The sequence below is a fragment of the Hemiscyllium ocellatum genome, chromosome 9 (assembly GCF_020745735.1).
Source record: "Hemiscyllium ocellatum isolate sHemOce1 chromosome 9, sHemOce1.pat.X.cur, whole genome shotgun sequence".
Classification (NCBI taxonomy): Eukaryota; Metazoa; Chordata; class Chondrichthyes; order Orectolobiformes; family Hemiscylliidae; genus Hemiscyllium; species Hemiscyllium ocellatum.
The window spans coordinates 54,512,714-54,526,954 of record NC_083409.1 but is presented as its reverse complement, the minus strand read 5'-3'; the positions used below and the strand labels follow the sequence as shown (position 1 = coordinate 54,526,954).

The window sequence follows — 14,241 nt, the reverse complement described above, 5'->3', positions numbered from 1 at the left end:
AGTTTTTGGAGACCACTGGAATATTTGTGCCTCGAGTTGACAAAAGACATGGATGTGGGCTTGGGGAGTGATGTCAGTCACGACTTTAATATTTCCTTCTATAGGTGTGCATTCTTTTTTCTCTTTGCACTTGAACGTCTTGTTATGTTTCGTGCATATGCAAGTTATTTTGTTGCTGCTGACTCCTTTGATCGCAGTCACATTGACCTGGAGTTATAGTTGTTGGCCGATTGGGGGTGCTGTAGATGGAGTGAACGCTGTTGCAGGCCTAGCTCCGCCCAGCGGCGCAGGCCCCGCCCCCTGCCGTACCGCTGTGGATTGTGGGGTGGCTGCACTTGTCCCTGGTAACCCGGGGAGATGGTGTGAGGGCGGCTGTAGTGCTGGGTAAAGGAAGCAAACAAAGAAACGGCTTTTGCAGACCCAGCTGGAGCGGCCGATAAAGATGCAACCGGAGGATGCTCGCTATCTAAAGAGGTGGGTAGTGCAGCAGGGGCAGGGTGTTGCTGTTTGCTTTGTAGGGAGGACCGGGATGGGCCCAGGAACCTGCAGTGGCTGCGATTGCATTTTGTGACCCCTCGCGGCACCTACATCATTCTGCAGTTAAAACCCAGCTCCTGTCTCGGCTGTGGGTTTGGCAGACATGTATAATTGTGCAGAGGATGCAAAGTGCACAATCTTGTCTCCCTTGATGATGCTGACACCGCCATGGGGATCATTTCAAGGTGGCTCCCTTATAGATTGTGTTATTGTATTCTGGATGAGTCCGCCTGGATCATGAATGTCTCTATCCTCTTTTATAATGGAGGGCATTATTCGCAGCTAAACTGAGTCTTTCTTTGTTGATATGGGGGTCAAAGGATTTCTTTCTCTACCACGCCCTCGGTTGACGAGGTCACTCACGTCAACTCTGGTTGCGATGATTGGGACACTCACCAGATGAGCTCGTTGAATCATAAGAGCCAATGTTGGATGCCATCGGGCTGTTTATCAGCTGGTAGTTGACAAATTTTTAGATGTCTATAATTTTGTACTGACAGGTGATGTCTTGTGAATTTACACTAAATTTGGCGTTATTTGTTGACGGGGAGAGGAGGACAATGGAGAACTACGTATTTTGAATTGCTCCAGGTTAGGGAGCACTTTCTAAGACTCTTTGTTTGAGTGGATTAAAAATATCCAATTGGTTATGCAGATTAAATCTAAAACAAATTTTAAAAATCCATATGTTCGAACAACAATGGGTAAATAAGAGATTAAGCATAACATATACAATTCAACATGAGTAACAGCAAATGATCGGTTCACCTTTTGTCAGGCAAAATAGGATCAAATATTCTAACTCTTGTGACAAATATGTTAGAAATAGGTGTAATCTATTTAGCACTCAAGCCAGTTCTCTTATTCAGTAGTACAATGGTTGTAACCTAACTTAATTTCATGACTTTTTCCCCTTATCCTGAATGCCTTTGGTAAACTAATATGTCACATTTCTAAATTAGCAATTTATCTAGCATTAGTTGCCATGTATAGAAATTTCTATGACACTTTGCAAAACGACACATTTCCTAATTTTGCTTCAGAAAAGTTTGATTTATTTGGACTAAACCTTAAGTTTTAGACTTCCTAACTAATGGAAAGAAGTTCTCCAAATTGCATCTTATCTGTATCTCCATATACTCCTTCTAAAATCCAAGCAACCCATTTTTAGTTTGTGTAACAGAAACAAAACTTCATGGTGAAACTCAGCAGGTCTGGCAGCAGCTGTGGAGAGAAATCAGAGTAAATGTTTCAAGTCCAGTGATCCTAGATCATCAGTATCTGCAGGTTTTATTTTACTAGTTTGTGTATTCTCTCAGTGTTTCTTTCCTGTTGACACTGATATCATTCTGAGAAATCTGTGGTATGCTCCTCAATGTCCAATACATTGTAGAATGGCTGAAATTGGGGTAGGGATGGTGATGAAAATAAGTAACCGTGTTGGCAACGGTTGCTTCAGTCTTTGACTTTTGTCAAGGAGAGCGATGGAATTGAATATGAAAGTACAGAGTTTGTGGTAAAGACAGTGAATTTAGTTTTTCCAAATTCTAATTAGAGGATATTTCAGTTTATCCAGCACTGGTTGTTGGAAAAGCAGTCTGACAATTTATAGACAATGGAAGGGTTGAGAGTGAGATGGTTGTAGTTAAAGGTGGCTTCAGACTAAAATGAATAGAAGAGGCATCAGGATAGATGATTGAAAGTTTTGTCAAAGTAGATTTTGAAAAATCGTTACAAAATGTTTGGTGTTTCATTTTGTCCAAGCATCGAAGTAGTCAAAATTTTACTGGGACCCCACGTGCTACTTTTGTAATTTGTTTACATTCTCTGAACTGCAAACCAAAGTTCTACAAATTCGGTCCTCTAAGTGTATGTGTGCCTCAGTCAGAAATCAGGTTCTGAAATGAATCCTCCATTAAACTAAACTTCACTGTTGTTTTGAACAAATTACGATGTTGGCTCACCAAACTAATTGATTATATGCCATGCAAGAAAATCTAGTGAAGACCTAGACATAATTAAAAAGGATTGCTGGTGTTTATGCATCACTCTTTATCTTGAATTTTGTGAAGTTTTTTTGTGGAACTCTAGTGTTTTGGGTAATCCCATCCTTGGAATTTAACGTCTTAGACAACCAGTGTGTGTATCTGGAGCAGATAGAAGCTCGCATTCGGAAGCGTGGACATCTGATTTGGTCAGTTTGTGTTAATATGTATTTTCAGGCAGAAAAGTCTTATTCAGTTCCTTTAGTTTAAAAAAAATGAATCCACTATTTTTTGTCTCTTCACCTCTTTAAATTTAGTTATGTAACGGTCACTGAACTTTGAACATAATTACTTGTATGTGAGGTACTTTATAATGTTGTGATATGATAAAGTGCTATATAAATCCAATGTATGTTAACATGATGTAACTGCGCGAGCACTTATTTCAGACTCAATGGTGACACACTAAACCAAGTTAAAAGATTCTGGGATGAGGACTTCGGAAACTTGAGTGCATAAGATTGACCCTTTGGTGCAGATATGGGGAAATATTACATTGTCAAAACTCTCATCTTTCAATGAGATTTTAGATTAATCTCCTTCTGGCCTGTTGAGTCATGGAACTTCTTCCAAAATTATTTCTCTCCCTTCATCTGTAAAAGTTAGGTATTCATTTAAGTATTGTCTAACTTCTTCTTTAATATTGTTCAAAAGAGAGACATGTTGGCAAAGCTTTTTGTCTTGCAGTCATCAGAACGAATGCATGAATGCCAAATTTCAGTCTATCTGAACAGTTTTATGCTGCAAGAGAAAAGAATACTGATTGATTGGAATACCATCTGAGATTGACTGAGGTGTTGTCATTGAGAATGCAATGGGGAACTATAGGTTCCCGAAAGATCAGGCTGATTTAAAAAACTGGACAAGTACAAGTTGTTTGCAGAGAACTGGTCGCTCCTTGTTTCTTGCTTCTTGGAAGTATAAGTGAGCTACGTTACAAGATTCTTGAAGAAGGGCTCATGCCCGAAACGTCGATTCTCCTGCCCCTTGGATGCTGCCTGACCTGCAGCGCTTTTCCAGCAACACATTTTCAGCTACATTACAAGTTTGACTACATGTCAAAGTTAATTGCTGGGGTACCTAATAATGCACTCAAGATTTTTCAGCAAGTGCTGTCAATCAAGAAATCACATCGAACAGACATCCTCATTTTGGATTTTGCAGTTCGGACCTAATCAATGCAGTCTGTACTCTGCTATAATAAACACTTGAAGGAATACAGTGTTAATCACTGATCTGTGCAGTCTATGTAACTGCCCATGCACCTGCATTAACATTCGTATGTGGTTGTGTAGCATAGTGAATATCCTTTTTGGATGTTGGATGAAAATACCATTCACGTAGCCATTATAGTCTTCCTTTCCATGTCTTGGAATTTGTTCATTGTCAATCCATCCACCTGTAATGAAACAATTGGTATGTTTTAAGATGCGATAAACGTGCAAATTGTTGTTGCTGATAGCTTTCAGGATTGTCACATATTTACTTAAAATGAGTGTTCATTTCAATTAGCAATTATAATGCAATTCATTCTGCAGACTAAGCATTACTTCATTACTCTCGCCAGGTTTCTAATGGATTTTAATTGTATGAATTCTAAACATAATATTCTATTCCTAGCAGTTTTAGAGGTTCAGATCTATTACAAAACAAAGTCTAATTTCTCCCGTTCTCTTTGGTTGTACTAGTGCTGGACAGATGTTCAAGGTATTTGCCATTTGCAAAGTGAGACTCTTTAAGCTAATTTTCAACTTGTCAAAATCAGTTACTTGAACTTTCAACATTGAGACATAATCCTCAGAAATCAAATGAAAGACTCCTTTGGGAATAAATAAGAAGCTAAAATGTGAGGTACAGGAAGGCTGCAACAGATCACAAAGGGACAGGTGTAACAGATGGAAAATAAATGGATAATTGAATGGAATGTACTGGTCCTGACCTTGATGCATGTAATATATTTTCTTCAGTGCTTCTTGTAACAGACAGAGCAATGTGGCAATGATGTATAGCATGTTGTTCAATTAGTGGGGCAAACCTGACATTGCCCATTACGTTATCTTTAACAGAGTTCCTAATCTCTGGTTGTGAGGAGAACATGGTCACCTAGAGAGTTTTGGATAAGACAGTGTGAGAAAAATGGTTATGGTCACTGAAGGAGTTAGTACGCAGTTGGTTTTAGTACAATATTAACGCTTGCATTCTGTGAGTGGGTGACCATGGTTCAATGGTTTTGTTGCTTGGCTAGTAATCCAGTGACTCGGTGAATGTTCTGGGGATTCAGCTTTGAGACCTACATGGCAAATGGTGGAATTTGAATCCAACAAAGAAAAGTTTGGAATTAAAAGACTAAGACCATTGTCAATTAATGCAAAAACCCATCTACTTCACTAGTATCATTTAGGGAAGGAAATGGCTGTACTTACCTTGTTTGGCCTACACGTGACTCCAGATCCAGACCCACCCAGACATTTAGCTGCCCTCTGAAATGGCCGAGCAAGCCAATCAATTATATGAACCGTGAGAAAGGAAAGAAATGAATGAAACTGGATGAACCACATGACATCAACTAGGATACCAGAAATGCTAACTGTAAACATGCTGGACAAATATGATGCTACAAAACAGGCTTTGCTTGCGTGCCAAGCATCATAAGTAGCAAGTGATAGACAGCTAAATAATTTCACAACTAGCGAATCATATTTAAGCTCTGATTCACGTTGTTGTGAATAGTTCACTTAAACAATGCATCAGAAGCTTTGGAAAGGGTTCAGAGGAGATTTACTAGGATGTTACCTGGTATGGAGGAAGGTCAATCATCTCAGCTCCAGACCATCATTACAGGACTTCATCATGGGTGTGTCCTATGCTGAGTCATCTTCAGCTGCTTCATCAATGGTCTTCCTTCCATCATAAGTTCGACAATGGGGATGTTTTCTAATGATTGTACAACGTTCAGCATCTGTGACTTTTCAGATATTGAAGTTGCCTGTGCACAAATGCAGTTAGACCTGGACCATATACAGATTTGGGCTCACAGGTGGCAAGTGACATTTGTGCCATGCAAGTGCATGTCCACAAAATAATCTAATAATCTTGCCAATCACTGAAGCCTTCACTATCAACATTGTCGGCATTACTGTTAACCAGGATCCGAACTGGACTAACTATTTAAATATTGTGACTAGGAATCCTTCAGCAAGTGTCTCTCCAAAGCTTTTCTATCATTTTACACGTGTTATGGACTAGGCTAGACCACTCAAACATTCTTAAGCAGGCAGCCCAGACCATAACTTCGCAGTTTGTTTCAGTAAATGTACGGTGAAGATTACGCGCAGTAAGTTAATGAGGTTGAATGCCAGGTTTTAAAACCGACAAAAATGTATTCACAAAATTACATATTGAAACACAAAGAACAGAATTAAGAACTCCTACAGAACTCAGTCTAACCAAACTAGACTTAATTATGCTATTCCGAATATATACAACAGTCCCAATAAGCAAACCCTCTTAAAACACAGTTTTTAAAAAAAAAGGTTGAAGTTAGAAGAGGAAAGAGAGCCTGTTCATACAGTCCACTGCTGAACTCCCAACTAGTTCTGGACTGAACTGCTCAGCTAGAGAGCTGACCACTCCCCTCCCATTGTTCAGGTCACGTGTAAAACATGACCACTTCGGCCTGAAGTCTCATCGATTTACATAAAAACAACAAACCTCTCAAAATGCATTACATCTCTGGACCAAACTAGTCCAATTGGCCTGTTCTCGACCCCTCTGAAAAAAAATCAAGAACATGATATTCTTGAGAAAAGGAACAACTTTTAGGAAAAAAGGGACTAGCTTTGTGACACAAGGCACAAGTCAAAATTGTGATGGGAATACTCTCTACTTGCCTGAATGAGTATGGTTCCAACAACATTGAAGAGCTAAAGTCAGTTTGTTCTCTCTGTACTACCCTTTCACTTAAACAAACTTGCATGTTTTGAGCTGTGCTTGCTGTTTGACTTCATGTGTTGCAGGCAGAATGCAAAGAATCAAATTAGCTGCTGCTGCTTCCTGTGGGTACCAACAAACCCTCAAAATAACGTCGAGGGCATATGTCATGAATATCCATATGATTAGGGCAAATGAGCCGACTGCTTATTGTCCTTTTTGAATTAGTTTATGACCATGAGGTAAGGGGTCCTCTGAAACTAATGAAGGGTCAGTTATTAGAAATGAAGGATGACTCACGTATACTTTTCTATTTATCTGTGTTCCAAGGTAGGCTCAGGGAAGCCTGCAAGGTTGCTCAAAACATCTTAGTGTATCACAAGCACTCATAAGACAATGGGTGTGAACAAGCAAGCCATATTTCAACCAGGGAAGCGAGATGTTAGTATCACTGGGTTTGCAAGTAAACCATTGAAAACACCATAATGTGGTCCATATGTAATAGTTAAAAAGAATGGAAAGGTAAATTATCCAAGTGACAACCTGGATTACTGGAGAAAGAATTAGTTGTCTCAGGTCAATATGATGATCCGTACATTAGCTTTCTGTATTTTGTGTGCAAGTACTTCCAGATCCCTTTGTGTTGCAGCTTTCTGCAGGTTTTCTCTATTTAAATAATACTGTTCTTTTCTCCTTTCCAAACTGAACAACTCCACATTTACCCATGTTAAACTTTATTTGCCAAATTTTTGCTCATATATTTAACCTTTTGTTATCTTTCTGTAAGCTGTTTGTATCCCTCACCCAACCTGCCTTTTGACCAAAGATGAGTATGTGAATAAGAAGGGTTTGGAGGGATGTGGGCCGGGTGGGGCTAGATTGGGTTGGGATATCTGGTCGGCATGGATGGGTTGGACCAAATGGTCTGTTTCTATGCTGTACATCTCTATGACTCTATGACACTGATCTTTGTGCAACCCCATTAGTCAAGGGTTGCCAATCTGAAAAAGAACTCTTTCTCCCCACTTGTTTCCTGCCTATTAACCAATTCTCTACTCGTACCAATATACCACCTCCAACACTGTGGGCTCTTATGACTTAATCTTTTGTGTAGTACCTTGTCAGACACCTTCTGGAAGTTAAAATACATTGGTTCCCCTCTAACCATTCTGATTGCGACTTTTGAAAAATTTGAATAAATTAGTCAGATGTAATTTTCCTTTCATAAAGCTGTACTGATTGTGCTTAATTATGATTTTCCAGTATTCTGCTATGAATTGATTCCAAAGGTTTTTCAACAATAGGTGTTAGGCTTATTGGTCTAGAATTAGGCCATTTTCTGCCTCCCTGTTTTTGAATAACTGTCACATTGACAAATTTCCAGTCCTTCAGTGTTTCTTCAGACTAACATGATATTTGGAAAATTAAAATCAATGCATGAACTACCTCTTGCTACTTCTTTTAGCATCTATTTTTTATTCATTCAAGGGATGAGGGCATTACTGGTTGGACCAGCATTAATTGTTCATTCCTAACTGCCCAGAGGGCAGTTCAGAGTCATACAGTCATAGCGATTTACAGCACGAAAACAGACCCTTTAGTCCAACCCATCGGTGCTGACCAGTTATCCGAACCCAATCTAGTCCCATATTCCTCAATCCTTCTAAATGCCTTCTAAATGTTGCAATTGTACCAGCCTCCACCACTTCCTCTGGCATACATGTACCACCCTTTGCGTGAAAAAGATGACCATTAGGTCTCTTTTATATCTTTCCCCTCTCACCCTAAACCTATGCCCTTTAGTTCTGGACACTCCCAACCCAGGGAATCACATTGCTGTGGGTCTGCAGTCACATGTAGACCAAACCAGGTGCGGATGGCAGTTTCCTTCCCTAAAGGACCTTAGTGAATCAGGTGGATTATTCTGACAAGTGACAATGGTTTCATGGTCATTATTAGACTCTTAATTCTAGATTTATTGAATTCAAATACCACCACCTGCTGTGATCTGTGAATTAACACTCCAGTGATAATACCGCTAGATCATTGTCTTCCCTTATATCCTAGGATGTAAGCCATCAGGACCAAGGACATATCTCCCTTCAGCCCCATTAGTGTGTGTCATTCTACTCCTCGAGAGATGATGCTGCTTAATTCTTCTCTTTAGTGTTCTTTAGTACTAATACAATGCTCAAAGAATTTTCCACCATAAAGACTGATGCAAAATATCTGTTTAACTCCTCCGCCATTTCTTTGTTCGCCACAACCGTCTGATAGATTGATTTTCTAAGTTCACTTTGACATTTGTCCTTTTTTAACGCTGAAAGAAGCTTTAATTGTCAGTTTTTATATTCCTCAGCAGTTTGCCCTTTAAGCTTATTTTCTGTCTTCATAATTTTTTTAGTCCTGTTTTACTGGATTCTGAATTTGTACCAGTTCCTGAGGCTGTCACTGATTTTTATATCCTTTATATGCTTTTTCTTTCAACTTAATACTCTCCTTAGCTTTCTTGGTTAGCCACAGTTGGTCTATCCCTATCCTAGAATATTTTCTTCTTACTGCGATATATTTTTGCTGAGAATAAATTTTTGCTGACCAAATTTCACTAACTGTTTCAAGGTAGCAATTGCTGCCAGTGATTTGCAAGTCATAGAATGTACAGCATGGAAACAGATCCTTCAATCCAACTCATCCATGCTGACCAGATATCTCATCCTAATCTAGTCCCATTTGCCAGCACTAGGCCCATATCCCTGTGAACCCTTCCTATTTACAGATCCATCCAGATGCCTTTTAAATGTTGCATGTACTAGCCTCCACCATATCCTCTGGCAGCTCATTCCATACACGCACTACCCTCTGTGTGAAAAAGTTGCCCCTTAGATCTCTTTTATATCTTTCCCCTCTCACTCTAAACCAATGCCCTCTAGTTCTGGACTCCCCGACCTCAGAGAATTGACTTTGTCTATTTATTCTATCCATGCCCCTCATGATTTTGTAAACCTCTATAAGGTCACCCCTCAGCCTATGACGCTCCAAGGAAAACAATCCCAGCCTGTTCAGCCTCTCCCTATAGCTCAAACACTTGAACCCTGGCAACATCCTTATAAATCTTTTCTGAACCTTTCAAGTTTCACAGCATCTTTCCGATAGGAAGGAGACCAGAATTGCACGCAATATTCCAACAGTGGCCTAACCTATGTTTTGTACAGCCGGAACATGACCTCACAACTCCTGTACTCAATACTCTGACCAATAAATGAAAACATACCAAACGCCGCCTTCACTATCGTATCTACTTGTGACTGTAGTTTCAAGGAGCTATGAATCTGCACTCCAAGGTCTCTGTTCAGCAACTTACCATTAAGACCTTACCATTAAGTGTATAAGATTTGCTTTCCCAAAATACAGTACCATGCATTTATGTAAATTAAACCCCATCTGCCATTCATTAGCCCATTGTAACCTGAGGTAATATTCTTCGCTGTCCACAACACTTCATAATAAACTTATTATGTCTCCTATGTTCATATCCAAATCATTTATATAAATGACAAAAATTGATACTTGTTCAAAAAATGAACCACAAAGCTAGGAGGTTATAGGAGCGGAATTAAGCCAGGAAGACTGGAGGTTGGCAAATGTGGTGCCACTGTTTAAGAAGTGCGGTAAGGACAAGCCAGGGAACTATAGACCAGGTAGGCTGACCTTGGTGGTGGGCAAGTTGTTGGAGGGTATCCTGAGGGACAAGATGTACATGTATTTGGAAAGGCAAAGACTGATTAGGGATAGTCAACATGGCTTTGTGTGTGGGAAATCATGTCTCACAAACTTGATTGAGTTTTTTGAGGAAGTAACAAAGAGGATTGATGAAGGCAGAGCAGTACGTGTGATCTATATGGACTTCAGTAAGGCATTCGACAAGGTGCCCCATGGGATACTGATTAGCAAGGTTAGATCTTATGGAATACAGAGAGAACGAGCCATTTGGATACAGAATTGGCTCAAAGGTAGAAGACAGAGGGTGGTGGTGGAGGGTTGTTTTTCAGACTGGAGACCTGTGACCAGGGGAGTGCCACAAGGTACTGGGTCCTCTACTTTTTGTTATTTACATAAATGATTTGGACGCGAGCATAAGAGATATAGTTAGTAAGTTTGCAAATGACACCAAAATTGGAGGTGTAGTGGACAGTGAAGAGGGTTACCTCAGATTACAATAGGATCTTGACCAGTTGGGCCATTGGGCTGAGAAGTGGCAGATGGAATTTAATTCAGATAAATGTGAGGTGCTGCATTTTGGGAACACAAGTCTTAGCAGGACTTATACACTTAATGGTAAGGTCCTAGGGAGTGTTGCTAAACAAAGAGACCTTGGAGTGCAGGTTCATAAGCTCCTTGAAAGTGGAATTGCAGGTAGATAGGATATTGAAGGCGGCGTTTGGTATGCTTTCGTTTATTGGTCAGAGTATTGAATACAGGAGTTGGGAGGTCATGTTCCAGCCGGTAGATAGGATGGTGAAGAAGGCGTTTGGTATGTTTTTATTGGTCAGAGTACAGGAGTTAGGAGGTCATGCTGTGGTTGTACCGGACATTGGTTAGGCCACTGTTGGAATATTGCGTGCAGTTCTGGTCTCCTTCCTGTCGGAAAGATATTGTGAAACTTGAAAGGGTTTAGAAAAGATTTACAAGAATGTGGTCAGGGTTGGAAGATTTGAGCTATAGGGAGAGGCTGTACAGGCTGGGGCTGTTTTCCCTGGAGTGTCGGAGGATGAGGGGTGACCTTATAGGTTTATAAAATTATGAGGGGCATTGATAGGATAAATAGGCAAAGTCTTTTCCCTGGAGTTGGGGAGTCCAGTACTAAAGGGCATAGGTTTAGGGTGAGAGGGGAAAGATATAAAAGAGACCTAAGGGGCAACTTTTTCACCCAGAGGGTGGTACGCATATGGAATGAGCTGCCAGAGGAAGTGGTGGAGGCTGGTATAATTGTAACATTTAAAAGGCATTTGGATGGGTATATGAATAGGAAGGGTTCAGAAGGATATGGGCCGGGTGCTGGCAGGTGGGACTAGATTGGGTTGGGAGATCTGGTCGGCATGGATGATTTGGACCGAAGGGCCTGTTTCCATGCTGTACATCTCTATGACTCTACAACTTTTTATTTGCCTCATCAAGTCTGCTCCTCCATTTAATCATGGCTAATATGTTTCTCAACCTCCTCCTCCAGCCTTATTTCATAACCTTAGTAATAAAGAACCTACCTATATGTAAAATACATTCAATGGCTTGGTGTTTAGAGCTTTCCATACAATGAATTCCACAGATTCGCAATCCTCTGGCTGAAGAAATTCCTCCTCCTCCTCATTTCTCAAGGGTCTTGCCTTTACTCTGAGGCTGTGCCCTTGGGTCCTTGTCTTTTCTACGAGTCAAAACATCTTCTCCATGTGCACTCTATCCAGGCAGCTTACATATTCTATAAGTTTCAATTAGATCCCTTCTCATCCTTCTAAACTCCATCATTTATATAAATAATTTGGATATGATAACTGTGGATAACTGTGGCAGGTGGATAACTGTGAGGAGCTGCATTTTGAAAAGGCAAATCAGTGCAGAACTTGTACACTTAATGGTAAGGTACGGGGGAGTGTTGCCGAATAAAGAGACCTTGGAGTGCAGGTTCGTTGTTTCTTGAAAGCAGAGTTGCAGGTAGTTAGGATAGTGAAAAGGGCATTTGATATGCTTCCCTTCTTAGTGTTCAGTGCATTGAGTATAGGAGTTGCGAGATCATGTCACAGCTGTATTGGTGTGGCCACTTTTGGAATATTGCGTGCAATTCTTGTCTCCCTCCCATCAGAAGGATATTGTGAAACTTGTAATGGTTCAGCAAAGATGTAAAAGGATGTCGTCATGGTGTGAGGGTTTGAGCTATCGGGAGAGGCAGAGTAGGCTGGGGCTGTTTTCGCTGGAGCAGAGGCTGCGTGGTGACTTTATAGAGATGTATAAAATCATGAGGGACATGGATAGGATAAATAGACAATGTCTTTTCCCTGGTTTGGGGAAGTCCAGAGCTAGAGGGCATAGGTTTAGGGTGAGGGGGACAGATTTAAAAGGGATTTAAGGGGCAACATTTTCACACATAGGATGATGCAATTGAAAGGCATCTGGATGGGTATATGAATGGGGAGAGTTGAGAGAGATATGGGCTAAGTGCTGGCAAATGGGACTAGATTAGTTTTGGATATCTGGTCGGCATTGGGGAGTTGGATCAAAGGATCTGTTTCTACGCTGTGCATCTATATGACTGCACAAAGATGCAGAGTCATCAACCTGTCCACATGACAAGCTCTTCATCCCTGGGACCATTTTTGTGAACCCTCCCTGGATGTCCTCCAAGACCAACACATCCTTTCTTTGATATGGGACCCATAATTGCTCACAATATTCCAAATGTGGTCTGACCAGGGCCTTATACAGCTTCAAGTACATCCTTGCTCTGTCAGAATACAGATTGCTACTGGTTCTTCAATATTGTGAACTATATGCCCATCATGATTATAGACAGTTATTGGTATATTCTGATCATTATCCTAATTTTAGTGGAAAAATGTAAAAAACAGAATGCTTTCTACTTTGATTGTATTTTCTAATTATAAGCTTATGTTTTATAGATAGCTTTTCTCTGCAATATGAACAATGTAATTGCCTGTGCTTTGTCAAGGACATAACTTTGTTTGAATTGTCTAAGGATTACAAAGGTATCCAAGCTAACTGTACAAGCCACATTGAAAGAATGAATGAGAATGAGTGTATGCATATGTTAAATTGTTTTGTTTGCACTTCACAATGGAATGCATTTAAAGATGTGGTTTCATTTCTTTCACGGGTGGAATTGTTGGAGATGGTTTGAGGCCTGCTGGGAAGAACTGCTGAGCTTATCTCCGATCTCAAAGAAGCTTCTTGTTGAGTTTACGATGAAATCTATTTGCTCTTCTGAGAGATTGATTGAAAGAAATTCTTAATTCGGCATTTCCTAAGCAAGTTATGTATAAAGGCCTCTAGAGACAAGTGTGTGTGCTTTATTTATTGGTTTGTGGAAAGTGAGCTTGGAGGGGACCTTTCAGGTGGCGTTCTCATGTATCTGCTGCGCTTGTCCTTGTATCTTGGAGTGGTCGTGGGTTTGGAAGCTGCTGTCTAAATTTACTGACTTGACTGCACGTGCCAGAACATCTGAGTAACAGACTTCAGATCATGGTGTGCTTAACCCTTTGGCCAATCTGTTATTTTAAAGGCCAAAGTTGTTTTTTCCCAGAAAGCCAATCTCTGCAAATGAATCCTTTTTTTTCTTTCCTCCTGAAGTACGTGTGTGTTTGCATTTGTTGTGTGGATACTTAATTTATTCAATGAAGATTCACTTTGTTTTGATGACTAATAATTAAGTGTTTGTTAAGAAACCAGATTGATCCATTTTGTTCAACATCAGAGAAAGAGAAGGCATTTAATTGGTCATTTTGGTATCTGAGAAAAGTACTTTATTTTGTATTGTGTCCTCTGTAGTAATGAGGTGAGAACAACTGCACACTTCCAGCCTTTATTGTAACTATATGTGCATAAACATTGACATGGCTTTTTAAAATCATTTTTACTTAGACTACGTTAAGTATAATAAATACTGTTCTCTTTTTAAAACTTGAGGTAAACTGTTTGTGTCTTTTACAGTCACAGCCCGTAA

At 40.1% G+C, this 14,241-nt stretch overlaps 1 protein-coding gene across 2 annotated transcripts in view; it reads left to right on the top strand.

Moving 5' to 3' along the window:
• The first annotated feature begins 310 nt into the window (after positions 1-310).
• The window catches only part of kifap3a (kinesin-associated protein 3a), a 224,797-nt gene continuing 210,866 nt past the window's right edge, over positions 311-14,241 (top strand). For both annotated transcript variants that reach the window (XM_060829756.1, XM_060829757.1), the window contains exon 1: positions 311-474. In XM_060829756.1, coding sequence (XP_060685739.1) covers positions 443-474 — 32 coding nt within the window. In that variant the 5' untranslated portion in view covers positions 311-442. The remainder of the gene's footprint in view (positions 475-14,241) is intronic.